Source organism: Cheilinus undulatus, linkage group 14 (genome assembly GCF_018320785.1).
Source record: "Cheilinus undulatus linkage group 14, ASM1832078v1, whole genome shotgun sequence".
Lineage (NCBI taxonomy): Eukaryota > Metazoa > Chordata > Actinopteri > Labriformes > Labridae > Cheilinus > Cheilinus undulatus.
In genome coordinates this window covers 40,774,784-40,799,391 of record NC_054878.1, presented here as the reverse complement: position 1 = coordinate 40,799,391, position 24,608 = coordinate 40,774,784, and the positions used below count along the sequence as shown (strand labels likewise).

At 39.0% G+C, this 24,608-nt stretch overlaps 1 protein-coding gene across 2 annotated transcripts in view; it reads right to left on the bottom strand.

Annotated features, from left to right (window-relative positions):
* The window catches only part of ncoa1 (nuclear receptor coactivator 1), a 115,380-nt gene that overhangs the window by 47,143 nt on the left and 43,629 nt on the right, over positions 1-24,608 (bottom strand). For both annotated transcript variants that reach the window (XM_041806124.1, XM_041806125.1), the window contains exon 3: positions 5,025-5,130. In XM_041806124.1, coding sequence (XP_041662058.1) covers positions 5,025-5,113 — 89 coding nt within the window. In that variant the 5' untranslated portion in view covers positions 5,114-5,130. The remainder of the gene's footprint in view (positions 1-5,024; positions 5,131-24,608) is intronic.

The window sequence follows — 24,608 nt, the reverse complement described above, 5'->3', positions numbered from 1 at the left end:
AAAATTGCTGCAGGCCATATTGCGGTTTAATCTAAATTTTGATTAATTGCCCAACCCTACTGTTGGCTGAAAAAGGATGACTTTGTGCTTCTTTAATGAGGTAACACTGCCACCTGTAGGAGGTCCCAGTACACTACAAAGCTAAGTACACTGAACAACCAGCTATACCAGCTGGTATAACTAAAATTAATAATGATCACTATTGGTATTTGTGATTAGCCAAGTGGTTTCAAAAGACCTAATCGGGGCATCCCTAGCTCCAGCTTCCTTATCTGTTGAATAAGGAATCAAACATCCTGATGGGTGAAGCTGCTTTTCCTAGAAGAGGGGATTCTTCATGCAGATATTTGATTAACACAATTCCCATGAAAAATGTCATGAAACTGATAACTGTTTCAATACAAGCAACAGAAATAGTCGCCCTATTCACTCAGCACTTTAATTATTGTTTTAGATTAACAAAATAAAATGCAGGCGGACTTTATTACAATTTAGACAGTGTCCAGTATCTTTTGTGTGCAAAAGCTTCCGGCTAAAATGTGATTGAAAATCTGTAGCTTTGCTTTAAAAGTTAGGTGATTTGTAATCTCAAGGATCAAAACAACAAGTGGTATCCAAACAAGTCAAAAAGTATCAAAGTCATTTTTTACAGAAATACTCAAGAGAAAAACACATTTTAAACTTGGGAATAAATACAAAAAAGATGAATATTTGGTTAACAGGACCCTATAAACTTTAGATCATAGGAGAAGTGGCTTTACGGAAATCACTGACTTAAGAAAAAAAGTCTTTTAAATGTGTTATAGAGCCCAATTTACTGTGTAAAACTGATGTTTTCCCCCCATGTTGCCTGTTTTATATTTCAGAATAATGTAAACATTAAGTTGCTTCATATTAGCAGGTTGACACCAAACACTCAGCCTTAAACTTCAGTCTCTCATGCTCCACTTTGTGCTTAACCTTAACCTTGAGTTTCAATACTGCACTTTCAAACCGACGAGTTACAGCAAGGTATGTGGTAAACATGAAAAAAGGAATGTGTGTATATGTGAGCATGTGTGTGAGACGACAACAGAAAAGTAGGTCAGTACATTGGCCAGCCAGAACACACAGGCGTGGTGACCGAGGCAGGGAGGGAGGGGTGAGGAGGGGGGCGCTGCTGTGTGAATGCGCAGGTCAGTGGCTGTGTGTAGTTCCTGCAGAAACACTAGCTGGGCTCTTACATCAGCTTACATCAGCTACTGGGCCTTACAGACACCAAACACAACACGCAATACTTTCTAGGGTTGACAGCAGTTTCAATATTTCTGTACTCTTTGATACCACGTGTTCTGAAACGACACAATCTCTGTTATTTTAAGTGTTGCAAAAGTACTGAAGTTATCAAAAAGTAACTCTGAGATCTTCAGTCATATCTTTAACCAAATGTTGCCCAAATACAGAGAGAGGCTACCTAAACTAGACAGAAATGTACAAATATTAACAGTATTTGTCTTATAGCAAAGCTTAAAGTTTGGTGAAGAAGTTTAATTGCCTCAACAAAAAGGATGACGCTGGTTCTTGCCCTTCTTTTGGCTTTCATTTCTGAGTTTAATTGAATAGAACAGAAACAACAAGAAGAAAGGCTGTAGTGTTTCTGTAGTAGTGTGTAAATTTTAGAAGCAAGTGCTGACAATGAGGTCAAATGACCTTTGACCTGAGACCTACAAATCTAATCCATTCATCCTTTCGTCAGATTGGATATATGTGCAAAGTCTGAGGAAAATCTCTCAAGTATTTCTGAGCTATTTTGTTTCCATTAATGACACGGAGGGACAAACAAACCAAAAATAAAAGGCCTATTGCCTCCGCTATTAGAGAAATATAAATCATGCAACTACATGTTGCAACTCTGCCAAGGCATTTGTGTAATTTACACAATACTGTTTCTATAGTTCACAGCAGGTTTCAGTTGAAAATGTTGCCAACATTTGTCACTGTCAGGACATTTGCATATACAGCAAAGTCGGTCTATAGCAGTGTTGCCCCACTCTAGAGCTGGACAATTTGGAGAAATAATCCAATCGCAATTTAATACGCAAGAATTTTTTCAGTTTCTTGTGTATTTTTCACATACATCATCATTCTATATTACAACCAACACAATATTAGACAGTAGGAGTTGATGGATTATTGGTCTGGCTGTTTATTGAAGCCAAAATTTTGCATTTGGACAAGAATCAGGATTGGCATCAGTGCTAATTTTGACTATTCTTAATTTAAGTCTTAATCTTGCCTTTTAGTTTTAGTAACATTTGAGTAATTTCTACCCTCTATAGTTTTAGCCAACGAAAACACAAAAACATCTTAGTCTAGTTTTAGTCCATTAAAATTCCATATATTTTAGCCTTTACTTTTAGGCTTAACATTTATTCTCATTCCAAAATCCGGTACCAAATCGTGTAAGTGGGCTCTATGCGCCCTGCAAAACCTGCAAACTTGGTCAGCTGAGAGGATTTGACAGATTTACCCACAGTGGAGAAATAGCATGGATTTTGGATGTCCATAGAAAACATCATTACATTTTAGTCTAGTTTTGGTCATCTTGACGAAAACTAAACTTACTTGTTGTCAGTTTCAGTAATCAAAGATCTAATTTTAGCCAGGCTTAAGGTCCTTACACACTCGGTCTGTTTATTTGGATATGTAATCCGAAAAAAACGTCACACACTCGGACCTTGCCCACCGAGTCAGTTCTGTTTTTATTTACCCTCACTGTGAAACTTCATAGAATTTGGAAAATTGTTTCCCATTGCGAGCCTGTGGCTCTGTCACTCCTTTAAAACCCCTCTGGATCCATCCTGACATAGAGCTTCATACAGCACACATTAGGGCTGAACGATTTTGGAAAATAATCTAATTGCGATTTTTTTCCCCTATATTGCAATTTGATTTGATGTGTGATCATTCCTTAACTTTCTTTTATTCCCAAACAAGGGCTTAACAATTCTTTAAAGGTGTCTAATTCTGATGATTTTGACTTGTATGGAAAATTGGATATGAATTGTTGCATTGAAGGGTTTTTGTCATTCTTATATTAAATAAGAAAAAAGTACAAAAAAGAAGATGATGCATGATATGTCATGCATAACATCTCTGCTGCAAAAAAGTTTAAAACTGACCCTGATCTGAATCATAAATCACCCATCTATCTGTTATATTACCATGGTTGATATCCACATAATAAAAAAGCAAACTTTGGCATTTAAAGTGAGGTTTGAGTGCGACAGAGAGGAAGAGAGGGGAGGGGTTGGGCGGTGGAGAGCAAGAGAGGAGGAAGCAGCAGGCACCGTTTTAATCATCAATCACCCATGTAAATGACTTGGACTAAAGTGAAATTTTGCATTAAATTCGAACCTGTTCCCCCCCAAAAATATGACAGACGAAAATTTCCGAGTCAGTGTGCAACACCACATGGACAAACATTTTTAGTCACAGTTTTAGTCAACGAAATTAACACTGATTGACACTTAATTTCACTAATACTTGATAAAATTACTAAATCAAAAAGTGTGCTACTTTGATTCCACTGCAAAAGGTGTCTTCCCCTCTGGTTTTGTGTACACGCTCTACAGTCTCACCAATTTTTCTGTATGAAACACAATCTCAGCTAATCAACACTTCAGCCTAGGCGCCACTGACACACTAAACATATATCACTATTCCTGCTGCTACTGTATTGCTCTGTGCCATTTCTTATGCAGATAGACCTTGGGATAAATCATATTTTTGTTGATTATTTTAATCATGCAACTTTATTTTTTTTGTACACCACAATAAATCCATGTCAGTCTTAGGAACTACTAATACCTGTATCAGTATCACCCTGAAAAACCAACAGACTGAGTAAACTAAGCTGGATGATTCTGAAAAACTATCTGATTGCGATTATTTTAACTTATAATGCAAACTCGATGTGATAGTTGTATTGTAGTGTGAACAATCATTTTTATGTCAATATCATTTCAATTAAGGAAAAAATACCAAAAAACAACTCTACTGCAAAAATCTGTATTCATCTGGTATTTGACTCGCACTCCAGGTTAAAGAAATACTGCACCTTCTACGGCCACGAATTAATCTAAATTTTGATTAATTGCCTAGCCTTACCACATACATAGGTTATATCTGAGCTACGCCCAATATACCTAGCTATACCCAGGTACATTGATGCTTGCTCAAGTAAACTGACAGCCCATTTTGGCTTTTGAATATTCAAAAAGTCATGACAAAGCCTTTTTCCTGCTGTATATACATCTGATTTGAGCCTACTTCAGTATTCACATCGGCTTCTGTTCACTTCCTCATTGCACTATCACTTCACAGATCAACAGGTAGACGCAAAGACTCAGTGATCGCCTGATGCACATTTGACAGCACAGATTAGGGTAATTTCTCCAGTATGAGCCTAAATTTTGGAGCGGGAATCTCACACAAAATATCATATTCCTGCAAGCAAGCAGTCAGAGCCACGGCCCATTGATCACGCCTTCTGTGATCTATAAACTTGTGCATAATCTCCTGTTTCTCTAAACACTTCATGTGCGTGTTATAGCGTCTGATGAGCTTTCCATCCAGAAATGTTTAGATAGCTTTCATGCTCTTCATGACATGAATGAGGCTCCATCACAATGAGCAAGCAAGAAAGAAACATTTCATGAGTTGTAAATAAAGGAACAGATTAAACATGCTGCTGCTGAGAATAATTTAAGATCACACAGACAGGTGTTCAGAGTAGGGAGGAGCTGAGGTAGATGCGTCGCTCCTACAGGAGACGTGGCACTTTATGAGGTAATACATGAGAAATTCAAGGCTGTAGGAGCTAATGTATGTGTTTGTGTACGTGACTGCAGTATTTGTCTTCTCCACTGATTGGTACCTGCCCTCATTTCCACAACCACTGCATCTCTAATTCCAGCATCTTTCTGCCCAGTAAAGAACTGACAGTAACGCTGTATTTAAATAAAGCATGGTCAAGTCTTTACCTCTGCCCCGATGTGTCGCATGGCGAACCCTTCCTCTTGCGTGACTCTGGCGTCGCAGGGTCCAGAGGGTTTTCCCCTACTGCACTCATTTTCAGCTTCAACTGACCTGTGGGGGAGGAACAAGAACAGCAGGTCAATAAAAATATCAGAGCAACAATTAACAACCCAGAGCTTTTTCATTCCATCAGGAGAGGTAATAATTAACATGGTGGCTCCTGGAGCTGTCACTGCCAACAACAAGTTCAAGTGATCCTCAGTAATTATTGTTTTGAAGCCTTTGATGAAACTGTGCAACAGGTTTTCAGACACAATCATCTCTTATGTAACAGCTGTTATTGCCATACCGTTATTAGAGCTGGATTGTATTATGTGGCACAATGCCAGGATTGAGGCTCACACAATGCACCGCTCATATGAACTCCAGTTTGTGGTCAGAGTTTAATTTATTTTCTGTGAAGCAGAACAAACAAAAACAGAAGAGCAAAAGATAACACTGCTTCCCTTCCACATTTAGAGGTGTTAAAACCACCATGTTGGCCAGATATTAGGGAAACAAACAGACCAGTGGTCCACATGCATTCATGAAAGAAATCTAAAACAGAGGAATCCAGGTAAACTCACTGCTGCACAGTCCTTAATCAGGCATCGAGACAACAAATAACTCCATTTAAATCAAATCAAGGCAAAATATAGTTAGTTTTCTTTATAATTCAAATAAAGATCATCTCTAATTTCTAATAAATCAACACAAACACTATCAAACAGAGTGTACACTGTGTGATTTCAAGCTGACTCTACAACAGTCATGTTGTAAATAACAAAAATGTGAGGTGACCTTCCAACACACGACCTCTGTGCATGCTCATGCTGTGAAGTCGGACAGACTGTAACAAATATCAGTGGAGTTTCCTTTGGAGGTTGAAGTCAGATCCACTGTCTTGTTTTCATGCTTCAAACAGCGATAAAGAAATCTCTTGCCACCTCTCTCTCACACACAAACAGTTACACCAGCAAAATATTAACAAATATTCAGCTGGAGGTCCACAGGTTTTCTATTTCCTACTCATTTATCTGCTTGATTATGGTATGGAAGGCACATCCGGAGGCATACCTGATGCTTTATGACAGTTTACAAACAAAAAAATACCTCAGAGTGGGGAGTTCTGGACTAGGATCTGCTCCTGCTGTGCAAGTCTGTGCAGTTGTACGACCAAAATATCAAACATGCCAGAAATCTATCAGACCAGTTGGGATACTAATACTGATTTATCAGTATCAGTGTGAGACGGATGACTAATATTTGGAATCAATGTGCATTTACTTAGATGTAAAAAAATGTGCTTAATATGTCAAAAGTAAAGTTGTATGATCAAAAAAATAATGGATAATAAATTCATCCCAAGCTCTATCAGCATGAGAAACATCACAGAGAAACACAAGAGAAACAGGAAAACAAGAAGTGATGCCACACACTCACTGTGTCACTGGCAACACTGATTGGCAGGTAGTCATGTGACATCTAGCCAATCAGATTGTGCAGTATGCAGGATATTTGGTGAGATTGAAAATACAGCACGAGGGAAAGACAGTTAAGTTGATCATTATCCCTAAAATAAAATGAGAACACACTGATAATTGTCCAAATGCCAAATATTGCTCTCCATAATCAGTTAGGCCAACGACTGGTCCACTCCTAGCACACTGCATGACAAACAACACACAATAAGGCTGACAGTCAGCCAGATTTTCAAAAGAGTCGCATTGTGCAACTCAAAATTTGTGTCTTGATTGGCATAAAATTGTGCAGTGAACACCTGGTGGAAGATTTGTCATTTTTAAAGAATTACTTAATCTGCGCTTGAACAGAAAATGTATCAAGCCAATGCAAAAATATTTAGTGAGCACATTTACATAATACATATATACATACACCTGACATTCATTATGTGTGAATGAATGTCAGGTGTATGTATATATGTATTTACATAATACATATATACATACACCTGACATTCATTCACACATAATGAATAAATGTCAGGTGCTAGAGTGCCTCTGTTTTCTCTCTTTGCAAAGATTTTCAACAAATGTCACTGTTATTTTGACATCATTTTCCAGGCTATTTCCAGTTATTTGATTGGATAGCTGAAGGGAGACAGATAATATTTGGTGGAGTCAGCGTGTCACTGGCTGAAGCCTCTACATCTACAAAAAGGCATGCAAAGCATTTGATTGGTTAAAAGGCATGATATTTGTTGTTAAAAAAACTCCAGTCTAAATACTGTTATGCTCTATTTTAGGACAAACCAACAAAAAGAAGAGACTCACACTTAAATCTACATAACCTGACAGATCTTCACAGGAGCTTTAACTTTAGGTAGCATAAACCTGCTGATTTTTTATTCATGTAAACCCACTGAAGGAGAAGAAACTCTACCATGATTTATTCAACAAGTGTTACAATATTTATTTAGATTGAATATTACATGCATTAACTCTAAAAATAGCTCAATATTTCGATACTTTAAGGGTGTTCTGTGCTGCTGTGGAGAAAACAACAGCGCTGCAGATCAGAACCTTTAGTCATTTGTGATTACATTCTGATTGATTCCATTTTACCAACAACCCTCCCTTGTATTGTCTTATTTGTTCCTAACATTCCTCTCCATTCTCCATCAATGGACCTGTGCCTGTTTTTTAATCTGCAAAGTCTACAGTCTGAAACCCTCGCTCTCTATCTTGCTGCATCAGGAGCATAACCATGGCAACAGAAAGCGCAGCAATGTTTGATGAAAGCACATCGTGTATGGAGGGTAGTTAACAGGGTTCCTGCATGATTCATTAAGCCGAATATTAAAGATGAAACCCTCTTAGTGGAATCGGAAATTTAATTTAAAGGCAATTTACTGACTCAGAAACATAAACAGTGCTTTATAAAGCTGAAAAACCTCTTTATTTTGTCTTTTTTCCCCAAAGTTAAAGACAGGCAGCGTTTATTAATTTATTTCTAACCAGTCTGTTGACAAAAACTAAGGCTTAATTTGCAATGTACACACTGTGACTAAGAGGAAAAATGCAAACAAAAGATGGACTTGAATCTGTGCATCTTTACATCCACTTTCATTATTCTATCCTAATAAAAACCTATAAATTAACAGCTTTAACGTAAACTTAACGTACAAAATATATAAATCCATGGGCAAACGGCAGAAAACAAGCCGCCATTGTCACAGAGTCGGGTGCCGCCGCAGGGCCAGGCTGCTCACAGGACGCTAATCCTTCCTGACTAGCCTTGTTTACATTTCACCTCAAATCACCCCGCTCCTCCTCCTCCTCGGCCCTCCTTGTGTTGCTGACACGCAGCACTTAAAAAAGATCCATCCGCCACAGTGAGAAATGAGAGCACGGCCGCTGCACATTAGCACTCACTTCATATACAAATTAGCCCAGTTTCTGAGGGATTCTTGGCTTCAGTCGATCCTGAAATTACAGTCGAATATCTTAGTATGTATCATGACCCGACGCAACCTGATTATGAGAAGCGGCTTGATTAGCAACATGCTTAATGAAATACAAGAAGCAGAGCCAGGGATTACTGTATGTGAGTGTAAATTGTTACAGTGTGTTCAGTCTGAGCTACATTTCTATTCACCCAGTATTTCCTGCCTAACAGAAATAATCCACTAAATAATCTGTACAACAAGGAGGAAAGTCTATACATTATAGTGCAAGGGAGGGATGCCCTGATTACACTTTTTATATCATGAGTGTGACTGGCCAATACCAGTTCTATTTTGGCTTTTGATTAGGGCTGCCAACGATTAGAATTTTAAATCACGCTTAATCTCTGAATTTCAGTGGTTAATCGCGATGGATTTCCCTTTTGTCATTGCATTGTTTTTATTTAAGTTTTGAGTTTTGTACTGTCATAAACTAAGGAGAAGTGACTTCCTGTTTGGATGCAGATCTGCTTTTATTTTGAAGGAAAATAAGAAACTTCAGGTAGAGCGAAGACATAACCACAGAAAAACAAACTTGTTATGGGTTTAAAAGGATAAAAGAGGACAATAAAAAGGTAAATATTTGATGATACAAGGTCCAGATTAAGTTTCCACTTGTCCACTGAGCTGTCTGTGCTTTTAAAGTGAAATGAGACATTAAAGAGCAGTGTTGGACTTATTTTACATCACTGTGGCTGCAGGGAGATGCTTCAGTGGCTTAAACAAAGCATGGGTGCCAGTGAATAAAGTCCTCACATTTTATGAATTACTTTAAGTCCAAACATTCTTTCTATTTGAATTAATTAATAAGCCAAATTGTTAAATTAGAACAAATGTAATATACTCATATTAATGCACTATAATACTTCAACTGATTGAAAAAGGACTGATGAAAATATGGACATTTCTTATTTAAACTGCGAAGAAATATCATAGGTTTTGACAGTCCAACACGAACATTTCAGCCATGTTTTAGTCTTGTTGATGAAAACTAAACTTGCTTTAAGCCAGAGTTTCATAACCAAAGAAAGAAGCAGCTGCTTTAACCCTTGGTTATCAGCACCACTGTTTGGCTCAGGACTTAAAAACAATGCATAATGTCTGCTTATCATTCTCTGATCCTGTTTAGACATGGAGGGAAATTTCAATTCAGCGGTGTCATTCAGTGCTGACTGGAATGGCACAGACCAGCCCTGTGAACCTAGCTGTCGTTTCTAACTGCTGGGGTTATGTGTCAATGAATACTGGTGTTGCTGCAGTGTTCTACCTTGTTTTTTGACAGCTTGCAAGACTCATGCCCAACTCCTGACATTCGAGTCTTTGAAGAAACCCTAAATAATTTGCGTTTAGCCTTGCTCGCAGTGGATAAATGATGATTTCATTTCAGAGAAAAAGCCATCCAAACCTGCCAGGGGCAACAGTTGAAACCAGAAGTTTACATACACTATATAAAAAGGCACATAAACTTTTTTTTCTCACCGTCTAACATTAAATCAGATTAAACTTTTCCTGTTTTTGGTCAATTAGGATTACCAAAATTATTTCTATTTGCTAAATGCCAGAATAATGAGAGAGATCATTTTTTAGACATTTTTTTTATTATTTTCTTGAGAGTCAGAAGTTTACATACATTTCATTAGTATTTGGTAGCATTGCCTTCAAACTGTATGACTTGGGTCAAACGTTTTGGATATGCTTCCACAAGCTTCTCACAATAGTTTGCAGGAATTTTGGCCCATTCCTCCTGGCAGAACTGGTGTAACTGAGCCAAGTTTGTAGGCCGCCTTGCTCGCACATGCCTTTTCAGCTCTGCCCATAAATTTTCAATGGGATTGAGATCAGGGCTTTGTGATGGCCACTCCAAAACATTGACTTTGTCATCGTAAAGCCACTTTGTAACCAGTTTGGCAGTATGCTTAGGGTCATTGTCCATTTGGAAAACCCATTTGCGCCCAAGCTTTACCTTCCTGACTGATGTCTTGAGATGTTGCTTCAGTATTTCCACATAATGTTCTTTCCTCATGATGCCATCTATTTTGTGAAGTGCACCAGTCCCTCCTGCAGCAAAACAACCTCACAACATGATGCTGCCACCCCCATGTTTCACAGTTGGGATGGTGTTCTCAGGCTTGCAAGCTTCCCCCTTTTTCTCCAAATGTAAGGATGGTCATTATGGCCAAAAAGTTCAATTTTAGACCACAGAACATGTCTCCAAAAATTAAGGTCTTTGTCCCTGTGTGCATTTGCAAACTGTAATCTGGCTTTTTTATGTTTCTTGTGGAGTAATGGCTTCTTCCTGGGAGAGTGGCCTTTCAGCCCATGTGGGTACAGGACTCGTTTGACTGTTGATAATGACACACTCTTACCAGCTTCAGCCAGCATCTTCACAAGGTCTTTTGCTTTTGTTCTTGGGTTGAGATGCACTTTTTGGACCAAAGCACGTTCATCTCTGGGACACAGAACCCGTCTCCTTCCTGAGCGGTATGGTGGCTGGACATTCCCATGGTGTTCATACTTGTGTGTAATTGTTTGAACAGATGAACTTGGCACCTTCAGGCATCTGGAAATTGCACCCAATGATGAACCAGACTTGTGCAAGTCCACAATTCTCTTCCTGATATCTTGGCTGATTTCTTTTGATTTTCCCATGATGTTACACAAAGAAGCAGTGTGTTTCAGGTGTGCCTTAAAATACATCCACAGGTGTGCCTCTAATTAACTCAAATATTGTCAATAAACCTATCAGAGGCTTCCAAAGACATGACATCATCATCTGGGCTTTCCCAAATTGTTTAAAGGCATAGTAATCTTAGTGTATGTAAACTTCTGACTTTGAAGAAAGTAATAAAAATTGTCTAAAAAAATCATTTTCTCATTATTCTGGCATTAAGCAAATAGAAATAATTTTGGTGATCCTAATTGACCAAAAACAGGAAAAATTTAATCTGATTTAATGTTAGACGGTGAGAAAAAAAAGTTTATGTGCCTTTTTATATAGTGTATGTAAACTTCTGGTTTCAACTGTATGTGAAAAAGATAGAACTGAATTCATGCCTCCATCAAGTAATTCAAGTCCTGAAGCAGCAAAGCAGCCCCAGACCATCACACTACCACCACGTTTGACTGTTGGCATGATGTTCTTTTGATGACACGCTTGTTAGCTTTTAGATGTTCTGGATCCCAGGAAGAGTAGCTGTGGGATGTGCCAATAGTAATGGGGATCCCAATAAACAATAAACTCTAGATGAGATGTAAATCAAGCTTTTGTGTTATTCATGGTCAACAGTGGTTTTGGCCTTGAAACTCTCCCATTGATGCTATTTTTGCCCAGTCTCTTTTTTTTGTTGTTGAGTCATGAATACTGACCATAACTGAGTCAAGTGAGGCCTGCAGGGCTATAGATGTTCTGAGTTATTTTGTGACCTCCTGGATAAGTTATCAATGCACTCTTGGAGTAATTTTGGTAGTTTGAACACTCCTGGGAAGGCTCACCACTGTTCCACGTTTTCTCCATTTGTGGATAATGGCTCTCACCATGGTTTGCTGGCGTCCAAAAGCCTTAGAAGTGGCTTTGTAACCTCTTCCAGACTGATAGATGTTGCTGACTTTGTTTTGAATTTCTTTAGCTGGTGGCATGGCGTGTTGCTTTTTGAGAATTTCTTTTAGCCTACCTCACTTTATCAGACAGGTCCTATTTAAGGGTTTTCTTGATTCACCAGGTCGAGCAGTAATAAGGCCTGGGTGTGGTTAGTCAAACTGAACTCAACTTTCCAAAAAATATGGTAAATCACAGTTAATTCATGATTTATTTCATTCAGGACTCAGATTTTTCATAAGGACATATGAGTACTGGATTAATGAAACTATCATTATCCCACAAAACAAATACAAACTGTTGATTATGACAAAAAGATGGTGAACGCTCTGTTGTGTCATGTGCGGCAAATCTTCTTGACCCAGGAGCTGTGTAAAAAATGCATCACAGCAGCTGAAGTCAAAGCGATAAAGAAAATAAATAAATAAAATTTCATTAAAAAATGTGAAAAAAACATCCAAATTCTCCTTTTGCAGATTCAGCCAGGTTTGTCTATCACTTCACAAAGACCTGAGATGGGACAGATGCCTGGTTTCTCTTTACTTTACTCAAAACTGTTTTTTCTAGTTTTTTACATCCAGTTTCATCAAAGAATGAATTTCCTTGTATCATTAGTGAAAGCAGACCAGTTCAAGATTTTGCTGTGTGCTCAATCAAAGGAAAAACTTCAAATAACCCATCCTCCTCCGTCACATTCGGGGGCGGCTCAACAAAATGTGTTTGTATGGTCAATAAGCTCACTAGTCCTGCCATCAGCAGCTATAATGATATTTCTGGGCTTTCCTGTTTTCATAGTTACATCCACCAGGTGAGTGTTTATGATTAAAGCAGCCTCATTAAACTCAGCAGCCTTGTCAGCCTTAACTCCACATCAGAACAATTTGATCCTATAAAAGGGAATATCAAGAACATACATGAGGGCAAGAACTCCATGAACTTCAGTCAGACAGAACAGAGAAACTTTGTGAGCCCTGGTCAGCAGGTTTCCTCCTAAGCCAATGCACTCTTTTACTGCACATGCTAAACATGAGTTCACCTCTCGGGTCACTCATTGTATAGACACGGGTTGTACAGTGGGCTTAGAGTTTGGGAACACATTTGACTTTAAAATAAGCTGCATTTTTAATAACCACGGCTCTTTTTTGCTTTGATTTAGTGAGAGCTACATGAGGTTTAGTAACTAAAACAGTTGCTAATACATATCGCCAGTACTACACATTGATGAAACAGTTAAGTCTTCCTGTCACTTCATGGTCACTTCATGTTTCTCTGGTTGATCAGGCAGTTATCTGATTTCAGAACCTTCCAGACAAATTGAAATCCAATTTCTTCACAGACACCTGAGGCAGTGCTGTGATTCACAGTCTGGCCACATATAGGAGGTGTAAAATCTGCTGTCTCAACAAAACCAAAGGGCGATCTTTACTGCACCTGTGCAGCTTTAATATCACCAAGGATTACAAACAGCCATTAGCTGTCTGATATTTTTAATTTATGCATGCCTCAATGGACAAATGCGACCTTTCCAACAACCAAATGATGGCAAAATGTTTAAGACATTGGTAGAGTGATTTACAAACTAGTATTTATGATTGAGTTGCTGGTTTATGTCTGAAGACTGTGGGTACACATTAACATATGAAAAACAAATTTCAGTATCTTCAGTGTTGTAATTAGGGTTAGCACTGTTGCTTCACAGCAAGAAGAACCAGGAACCTTCTTTTGCATGTACTCCCCTTGGGTTCTCTCGAGGTACTCCTGCTTCCTCCCACCCCCAAAGGCATGCTCGTTAGGTTGACTGATCACTTTTGATTGGCTGTAGGTCTGAATGCAAGCATGCCTGCTTTTCTGTCTGTGATTCACTGGCGATCAGTCCAGCTCCAGCCCCCCCACTGGATATGCGGTACAGAAAATGGATGGATATATGGATGGAACTATTCCATGAAGCAGCTGTTGGTTTTTGGTATCAACTTCTGATTAGTCCAACTTTACAAAATAATTGCACATCAGAATTTTGTAAATTCACACTGATCAAATAACTGCCGAATACTCATTTCATACACAACACCAATACTCCCACATTTTCAGAATTTTAAACAGCATGTACTGAATTTATATTGACATTTTTCTTATAGATTTTCAAACACACTCCTGCTGTGCTCCTTCCTTTGCTGATGAACAAGATTTTACCATGTTTAATATGCAATAAAAACAAAGCATCGCAGGCATGTTTTGCAGTACATTTTGACTGTTTAGCACCATGCCTGAGCACAAATGCTCCCACCAACTCTCTCCCCTGCTAGTCTGCGTTTACATTAGTAGCACCAGTCACACCTGAGCACACCTGCACACAGTCTGATACATGCATAATTGGGTTGCAAATCTGTAAAAAAGTAGAAGAAATAAGAAGAAGCAAGCATGGAAACCACTTTAGTCACAAGTCAATGATGCTAGTGTATGTTCCTATCGGACAACAAAGCCCTTCCCACTACTTTGGCCCTGTTTATATTTGCATAAATATCCTGAAAATGTCCTGAATTGACCTGTGAAATGCATTTGTGAATGCAAATTCCCCTGCTTACTCTATAACTCATTACATTTCTGCAACAGTGCCACACCGTCTTTACAATACACCTTGAAGCATTCATACTGATAGTGCCTGAACATGATTCTACGTGCTCACATCTGTCAATTTACAGATTTGGCTTTGCAAAACTCCATGATACAGTTGGAGTTTAAAATACAAACACAGTGGCGTACTCCCTGACTGGCTCTGCTGATCCTTTTTTCACAGCTTTTACACCTCTGATGCTACCTCTGAAGACAGATGTGAGGGGAGGATCACCTTTGTCCCTCATATCCCAAGGGGGTGAATATCCTGCTTTGAACAGCGCTGTGAACTGTGCAACTGGCTGATGAGCAAGCTGCATGAAAACTGCAATAACAAATAAAAGTGCCTTAATAGATAATAATTTATAGATGGCTAAGGCATATAATGATTATGAACTGTAACAAGCACTCTGATTTGCTGAGAATATAGGGCACAATGAATCAGCAGCGTAAGGAGAGCAGAATTTGGCATTTATGCTATTTATGCTTTATGAAAAGCATTTATAGATTTTTTTTCAGATACCAACAACGACCCTCTTCCTCCCTCCACATCTACCGTGCATGTATTGCATGGATACAACTGTTTTCAAAGATACAGGAGATAACGTCCTTGTGCCCATGGTTGCATTCAACTTTTCCTGCTCACCATGCTCAAGTACACATGAATCATGCCCAAGTCCACCAATTCAAGCTTGTGTTCCCAGAAGTTAAATGAAATGGACTTTGGGGTCAAGTGGACTCAGATCTGAGCCTGGATCCCTAATATGAAACCATCCCGAGTCACATCTGTGACCTGCAACCGGCAAACAACATAAACCAAAGTATACACCCTGACTAAAGGGAACTTCTGCAGCTTTTGGGGTAAAATAAAGTTTGTTTATCTGCTAACATTGATACTCAGACAGTACAATGAGGAAGCATGCACTCTAAAGCAACCTGCTGTTACATATTTTACATCCTGTTCAGTTTGGATTTCACACATGCATTTATAAAGCCATTAACAAACATAAACACAGTAAGTCCAGCATATGAGCAGTGCCATTTTAAATATGACTCATCTATAATTACTACTACTATGACTACTATTACCACTTCAGATAGGCACTCATTTCAATTCTAATGGTTCTATCATTATTCAGTAGCATAATCAGTGATAAAAAAAATTCAATTTTCTGACTAATACTACCCAGTGATAAAAAGGCCAGCCCCATAAAAGAAAACCATCAAATTTTCCAATCCTCTTCGTCTGGCTCGTTTTCATTCACACATGAATGAAAAGTTTAGACGCCAAGCTGCACAGAACTCCACTCTTGGAAAAACATAAACAAAGCAGATCTTATAGCTTACATCTACTCTGAAATGTGATACTTAAAATCAATTTCTGCAGCTGAATTGATGCTCTTCAGCAATTTATTGGAGATATGTAGATAAGCACAGCAGTATGTAAACAGCAGAAGACTGCTCACATTCTTGTGATGTCCAGTCATGTGACTGAAACAATCATAATCAGAAATGTTAAAGCTGCAGTGTGAAAACAGCCTCAGTCACACTTTCCCACATACCAGCCTCGCTGTAAACAACACAGAAACAGGCGGAAGAAAGCAGTGACGCGTCTAATCCACACACCTGTAGACCTGGTCAGCCTCACACCTCCTGACCTCCACCCCTCCCTCCACCTCTCTGTGTGTGTGTGACGTACGCGGGAGGAATCGAGCCTTCAGTCACCAAAGAGGAAGAAGAAAAAGCAGCAGGAGCAGCAGCGACGGTGCAGCAGAGCCAGACCGCCGACAAACATAGCCCGATGCCTCCGCAGGCTCTCCATTACAGCCCCTCTCTCTGTCTTCTGCCTCGCCTCCCTTCTCTCAAAGCTTCCTCCTCCTTCAGTTTCTCAGTCCACCAGCGATACTCATCACACTCGTACGCACGCTCACGGTGGAGATGTATGGCTTACAGGGGAGGGAGCAAGGAAGAGTCCATATGGTAGAGCGTGGGGAGTGAGGGATGTGGATTACTAGACGACTTGGAGGGGGGAGGAATATGTAAACATGCATGATAGAAGCATTCCTTATTAGTCTCCTTAAACTGTTTCCAGTTTACATATCTTAGACATCTTTAAGAAGACATTATTAGAAAATTCCTAGTAAGAGAGGATGACCTGGAGGAATGTTTCCAGCACCAAATGCCTAAAAAGTCAGAGGAAGCCCCTGAAAATGACTGACTGCAGGTGATTTGGCCACATCCAACATTAAGAGCTCTTTAAAATTCGGTAAATAGCACTGAAACCTCCAAATATGGACAAGGATTACAGATTTAGACAGGTCTGTAATGCACTCTATGACATTTTTGGGTGCCCTCTTTGCATAATTTACAGAGTAAGCCAAAAAACTTCGTGCCCAGCTTTGCATCATCACCTATGAAAAGGGTTCCTAATGCAATGACATGTGTACTTAAATGTGTAATCAATTAATAATTTTGTTATTCACTTACAGGTGCATCTAAAAAATGTAAAAAAAAAACATGCAAAAGTTCCTGTTTCCCTGGGATTTACTTCAGAAAGTTGAATTTCCATATATCCTAGATTCATCTCATACAAAGTAAAATATTTCAAGATGTTCTTCTGTTGTTTTAATCTTGATGACTACGGCTTACAGCTCACAAAAATCTACAATCGACTATCTTAATATTTTAGAACATCATTAAAAAGTCTAATTTGTACAGGTTTCCTGAGCTTTCATTCTCTCTCTGCTTCAGTTCACACACCTACAATCATGTGGAAGACTGCTGACTTGACTCGTGTCCAGAGGACAATCACTGATGCCCTCCACAAGGAGGGTAAGCCACAGAAGGTCATCAAGAGCCCCCACACACATATGGGTCCAGGAAATGGGCTACAAGTCTTGCTCTTAGTGTCAAGCTACTCCTGAACCACAAATGTTGTAAGCTTCTCATCTGGGCTAAGGAGAAAAAGAACTGGATCGTTGCTCAGAGGTACAAAGTCCTGTTTTCAGATGAAAGTCAATTCTGAATTTCATTTGGAAATCAAGGTCCCAGAGTCTGGAGGAAGATTAAAGAGGCCCAGAAGTCAAGATGCTTTGAAAGTCTAGTGTTATCAGTTTCCATAGTCAGTGTTGGGTTAGGGTGTCATGTCAATTGCTGCTGCTGGTCCACTGTGCTTTTATCAAGTCCAGAGTCAACGCTTTCAGCTGTCTACCAGCACCTCATGCTTCCATCTGCTGAGAAGCTTTACAGACACTGATGTCTTTTTCCAGTAGGACTTGGCTCCTGCCCACAGTGAAGCCAAAACTACCAGAAACTGGTCTGCTGACCACGGTGTAACTGGGTTTGATTGGCCAGCCAGCTGGCCTGACCTGAACTACACAGAGAATCTCTGAGGAAATGTCAAGTAGAAGATGAGAACAACACAGACGAGCTGAAGGCTGCTATCAGAGCAACCTGGGCTTCATAACACCCCATAACACACCATATACATCACATATATGAAGTAATTCATGCAAAAGGAGCTCCGACCAAGTACCAAGTGCATAAATGAGCATAATTTTTGGAGGCCAACATTTTGAGACAGTGGAATTTTTACTTGTTTCACTTCTTGAATTAAAGCACAGGCAAAAAAAGATTTTTTAATGGTATTCATTTTTTCAGATGCACCTGTAGTTTCACTGTACATCTATTATCCTCTTGGTTTTCAAGGATTTTAAGACCTGAATTTATTTTCAGAGGGTCACAGATGTGTGCATGGGAAAAAATAAGAAGCAGAAAGTCTATGATATGCTTTTATTTTGAAGGAAATGTCTCTATTTCAAATTCAAACTACCCAATTATTAATTAATTAATTATTAATTAAAAACCTTTGGATATCATTACAAATTATAAGAAATTAAGGTCGCTATCTGTCATGAGGAGTTGGCAGTTCCTAAAACAACTTTATCACCTTTTTTCTCTCTGTCTTTCCCTCATTCCCACACTTCTCCGGTTTACGAAGACAAAACAATTTCAGATGACCCTGTTAGGATTTGAAGTTTGAGCTCCAGTATTCTTATATGGACTCAAAAATAACATGACTTTAGGGAATACTGTGTCAGGATTCTGGTGTATTGATCGTATTGGGGTCTTAGTTTATTTTTTTCCCATGTCATCCTAGTGTAAAGTTCACCTCCACAGATGTTTCATAGTCATGTTTGACATTACTGTAATTTATGTGATTTACACAATTCTGAGGGTTTTGAGACTGTCAGAGGGTATAATGAACAGAAAGAGTCCGTCCATTCTCAATTTTAAAACTCTTTCTTCCCTGTCGTCTTTTCTAATTCTCCCTGACTTGCTCTGTATCGCCATGTTTCTGTCAACAGACTTCTCTCTGCAGACTCTAGAGCTTTTACATGTTGACACACCAGCTTGTTTAAATACAGGATTTAACTGGTTGAGAAGCATCACACGTTTAGACAAGAAGGAGTGCGTCATTTAAATAGACTATTGCTGAAAATGATCAAAATCAAGGGAATTAGGGGAAACAGGTTATAATTCTGTTATTAATTGTAGATAAATCTGCAGGAGGAAAATCGAAAAGCAACAACCATCTATATCAATTATGCTCTGCCTCGGCATCGAAGCAGAATCACCCATGTCTGCATCACAATGTATCGTGGAACACATTAATCCAACAATCTACAGTAGAAAGTTCCTCCAGTTTTGTTATTAAAGCTTGGGGAGAGCTGTGTGCTTTTGCAGCATTGCTTTGCCCTTCTCCTCAAGTCAGATTCACAGAAACATGTTCTGACTAGCCAGTTAAGAGGAACTCAAATGACCTGCACAGAGAAATATCCTCTATCTTACTGAGCACCTTTGAGAGGAACAAAAATGTGGATGCATCAGAACCAGTATTGGTAAGTTGTCATACTTCTACTCTCAGGACATTTTACAGCATGATGCATGCCTATTTTTTGAGCAGGTATGGGGGGTTGGATACTTGCCTGTTTTGGTGATATTCTAACATTAACAACAAAAGTCGAGTAGACAGCACTGATTAATTGTCAAGAGGAGGGGATGATAACAATCTAATCAAAATAAAATAAACTTCCAAAGTATTTTAAAATGCTACCACAGTATTATTAAGTAGTCACAGGGTGCGGTGAGTCCCCAGATATACTTGGATCTGTACTTGCATCCCCAAACTAAAACACAAACTACGATCCAGCGTGGGGATTAAACTTATTTGGTAATTGTACCTTAATGTTTTTACATTTCCCCTCTTGGTCTGAGCTAGAGTCACCTTGGACTTAAGCATTTGGATAGTTTTGAAGAATTTAAAACCAAGATTGTTAGATGCTTCACCAGTGTATGCTAGCTGTCTGCAAGGGTCTGACTTTCAAGGCTGAAACCAATAAGAATTAATGGAAGTTCATCACATGTACTAAAGGGTGGTAATATGGTTATGCCATATGGCTATACCAGTTGTTCATCTGTGAAAAAGGACATTTTTATGTTCGTAATTTCAGATATGTTACAAGGAAAGGATGCTCCCACCTTTGGTTAAGTGCAGTTGTAAATTTCCAGTTTACACACATCTCCCATTAGAGGATAGTGGAAATTTAATTTATCTCCTTGTTTTGATTATGTCTGACACAGTGAGAACAGAAATGTAAAAAAAAAAAAAAACAAGTGCATCAAAATGCATCAATAATCAATTAAGAATCAAATTGTGAGATGCCTAAAGATTTCCCACCTCTACCGTTCTCAGAGCAGTGAAGAAGAACCAGAGGACCCACTGCAGCTGCAAAGTTTGGAGACTACTTGAGAATTATTCTCTGTATGTGTTTATTAATGACCTTTAAGACTGGGGTTGTCGTATGCAACAAGACGTGACATCATCACATCGTCATGCTGCCTGAACAGAACATAATGGAGAGAAGGTGATAGAGAGAGCCACAGGTGCTGCGTGCTGCAGCAGCAATGTCATGCATACTTAAAACCATTAACACTTTTTTACCTGACATGTCGAGAGGATCATTTGACCCTACGCCTGTGAATTTTTAAAACAATTCTTCAACTTTGAATCCCTTTCAGCAGCCATGTAGCCAATGCTAGGCGTTTTTGGTTTTTTGAAACTCAAAGCATTTTGTTTAAGAATTAAATGAAACACCTGCAGAGGTGTGTGTTCTGCTCAGGCAAATGCTCGTAAAGTGTTTTTTAACACCCGGCGGTAGTACCGTATACAATTTGGAGAATGTTTGGCGGTATTAACTCACTGAGTGCCACTGACATATATATACATCATTTAAAAGCGAACGCTTGAGTGCCATTAACGTAAATATACATAAAAGTGTTTTTTTGCAGTGGCTGGCACAAGGGGGCGCTCTCACGCTCCCTGTGAGTAATTTTGGGGCTTCTGGATACGTAGTTGGAATACTACCGTCTGAAGGGACGGTAGATCAAAGCCACAGAGGTGGAGACGCTGGGGTCAAAGAGCAGAGCGATCGTTACGGAGGTAATCTAAGCTAAAAGTTCTAAAATAGACGCTTGAAGAAACTTTAAACTTTTGCCTGAGAAATCGCTCACTCACTGAAACGGAAACTGAACTTAACGACAGCAAATCCAGGGGTCAGCTCTTTCATTCATCTGCCTATGCTGGCAAAGAGGCTAAAGAATGCCATGAGGTCTCCCCCATACATTGGAGAAATAAGGCATCCGCTGGATGCATACAGCGACGACACTTCAGAGACGGACTTGTCCGACCCAGACTCTGCGAAATGGCTGCCGAGTGTGCGGAGCGGATCTTGTTCTTCATCCCAGAGCGATGGAGGTAAGTTAATGTTAGGAACCCACTGATTATTCAGCCAAATTTATCGAATGAAACCATCACTCATGCTCCTGTGATTTCAGAAGCAGACTTGAGAGAAGAGCAAGCCCCATGCAGTTCTGCAACACCGTCTGTTGGCAGAAAAAGAGGTAAGAACAAAAAAATTCTATATTATCGATTATTCATTATATATATAAAACATATTATATAGCTATTATATTACTTCTATAATTTACAGGTAGTGCCAGCGGACACGCAAGCAGAAGAGGACGTGGGCGTATGGGGGGTCACCTGGAGGCCGTCCAGTTCCAGAGTGTGAATGGCATGACAGTGACTGTAAGCACTGTTATTTATTTTACAATAGAATAACATTTGTAATACAATTTTCAGATGTCTTTTGTCACTGAAGGCAAAATTATAACATTCAAATCACTGTTTTGCTTGACAGACTCTCTTTCACAAAAATGCATTTTTCTCAGGTTCTAGAAAAAAAGTGGCCTTTTTGGTAAAACTAGCCTCTATTCAACTTCATATAAATCAAGAACGGAACAAGGTGCAAACAAACGTTTTTTTCCATGATGAAATAGAGAGTTTCTTCTTTCATTTGAGCTATTCGGTGTTTTCAGAGTCATAGTACAAAATATTCTGTGGGTCTTGAAAGATGACTCATAATGTTCAAAAAAGCTGGCACAAGCCACTTTCCATTTTATAAAAGAGCTGGCACTCAATGAGTTAAGAGATCGGATACCACCCAGTCCTTAAAAGACCAATAACTGATGCTTGGAACTGATATACATCAGTTTTTCCTCAGGCTTTAGTGCCGCTAAACTATTACACATTAAGTCAGACTGTGGAGAGAGAAAACAGAGCCAGAGGGGAAGACATACGTCACAGCAGAGCCAAAGTAATGCACTTTTAAATTAATAAATTAATATACTTTATCCTTAAATAGAAATTAGATCTTTAAACAGAATATCTATAGGAAAAATAAACAAACTAAAAATCCATGGTAAACATTTATGATCATACAGGTGAGGTATTCAGGTATTTACTGAGTAAAAGTCATCTAGTATTGAGGATTAACTGAGCTCCACTTTAAATTTATACAGTATCTTAAACATGATGGTGAAAAAAACCGAAAAAGTTGAGTTCAAATATTTAGAAAAGCAATCTTAAAATTCCCCAAAGATTCTTAAAATAAGGTTTTATGACTGTCTTTGTCATTACCACAGGAATGATTAGACCAGTGAGGGCTTTTAAGTCGAGAGAGCTTACTGTATAAATAACAATAACAGCAAAATAAAAGAACACAGCACAAGAGAATAAAGGGGCTGTTTAACATGTACACGCTGATATAATATGTGCATCATATGACTTTAATAAAGGTACAAGAACACTGTTCATGTTCTCAGCATGACCACCCCTCCCTAACGCAGTGAGTTGGTACATTCCATGTGAAGCTGCTCAGTCACTGTTGCTAAGGCCCACCCTCTTGAATATAGGACATGACCAGAGAACATATACAGCTCCAGTCAATCAGGGTAACAGTGCACCCACTGACTCCTGAATTACTCTTATATATGTAGTTTGAGACACGGCTTGAACATTTTAACATGTGAAATGTGACGTTCAATCATCATTGTTCTCCATGTGCAGCTTCAGGATTCATTTAGCTATTGTCTGTTCCTGCTGTGGAGAGGCATCAAGCTGAGATCTGTGGAAATGTGTCAGCATGTGGCCTCCACATGAGCAGTTTGCTCATAATTCAATCCCTGAACAAACTGATTCATTGCCATTACTCTATTGATAAACTACGACAGGTATGTGCCTTGTTAAGCTTCAAAATCCACAAGTTAGGTAACTTTAAAAAAGGAGGTGATAAGACCTGAAATGTATATACTAGGTTTTTTTTCTTTCAATGTATTATACCACGGTGTAACAAAATTAAAAGGGATCATGACAAGTATGACCCCCTTCTCATCCTCAAATATGCCTGTGATGACATACTCAACTCATATCTCTGTATAAGATCACAGACACTTTTTAAGTCTCTTTGTGTTCAGTTCCCAGTTTGTTTTAGCTTATAAATGTGAATGTGAGTGTTTTTGCAATTTTGCTTCTCTCCTGTGAAGTTGTGTTAAGCTGCTACACTCCATTTCCTGATATGGCTGTTTCATAATAAAAGCCCTTGAACAGCATCACAGCTGGATAATTAAATAGTGAAGAATGTATCAGAAATAACAGCCCTTTACCACCCAATGAACTGGGCTTCAGCAGAGCTCTAATCACAGCAAGTGTACAAAGTTACAGTATTTATACCCGCTTCTTTGACCACTATCAGAGCCACAGCAGATCATTTAAATAATCTTGGTCTTAAAACAAGTCAGTCATAAGTTGGAAAACTCTTCATAGCAGTCGTTTGAGGTAGTCGCTTCCAACCTGGGGCCCGGGACCCCATGGGGGGGCGTGAAGGATCTCGAGGGGTCGAGAGGCTTTGTCTGCTCTGAGGTTGTCAGAATTAGATTTGCAAATCTTAAGTAAAATCATGATAAAGCACTTAATAAACAGTTTATACAATTTTTTTTTTTTTGGGGGGGTAAGAAAAACATGTTAAGAGCCACTTCCGTAGGGTTTTATCAATGAACCAATTAGTTGGATGTTGATTTTTGGCAACAATATGACAATATAAATTTTTGGTCAGGGTCTCGGGGGGCTCAGCTTGTCTTTGAAACAGGTAGGGAGGGGCTCCAAGGAAAAATGGTTGGGAACCAATAGTTTAAGGTGTTGGAATTGAGATGTAAATTGTTGCAGCACTGAGAATAAGTCCAGCACATACAGTTTTTGTTTATTTATTTAGATTTATTTAACCAGGAAAGCCTCATTGAGATTACAAATCAGCAGTGTGTGTTATAGCCCTGCACAGGCTAAAAGGCATTCTTTGAGATGAATGCACTCCTATTCTAATATTGCTGTTATTTGGTTATAGTCAAGCTTGGAGAAGAGAGCACATGCATTCTCGCCATTCAGTTTTGTTGTAAATACTGACACCTGCATTGACATAAGGA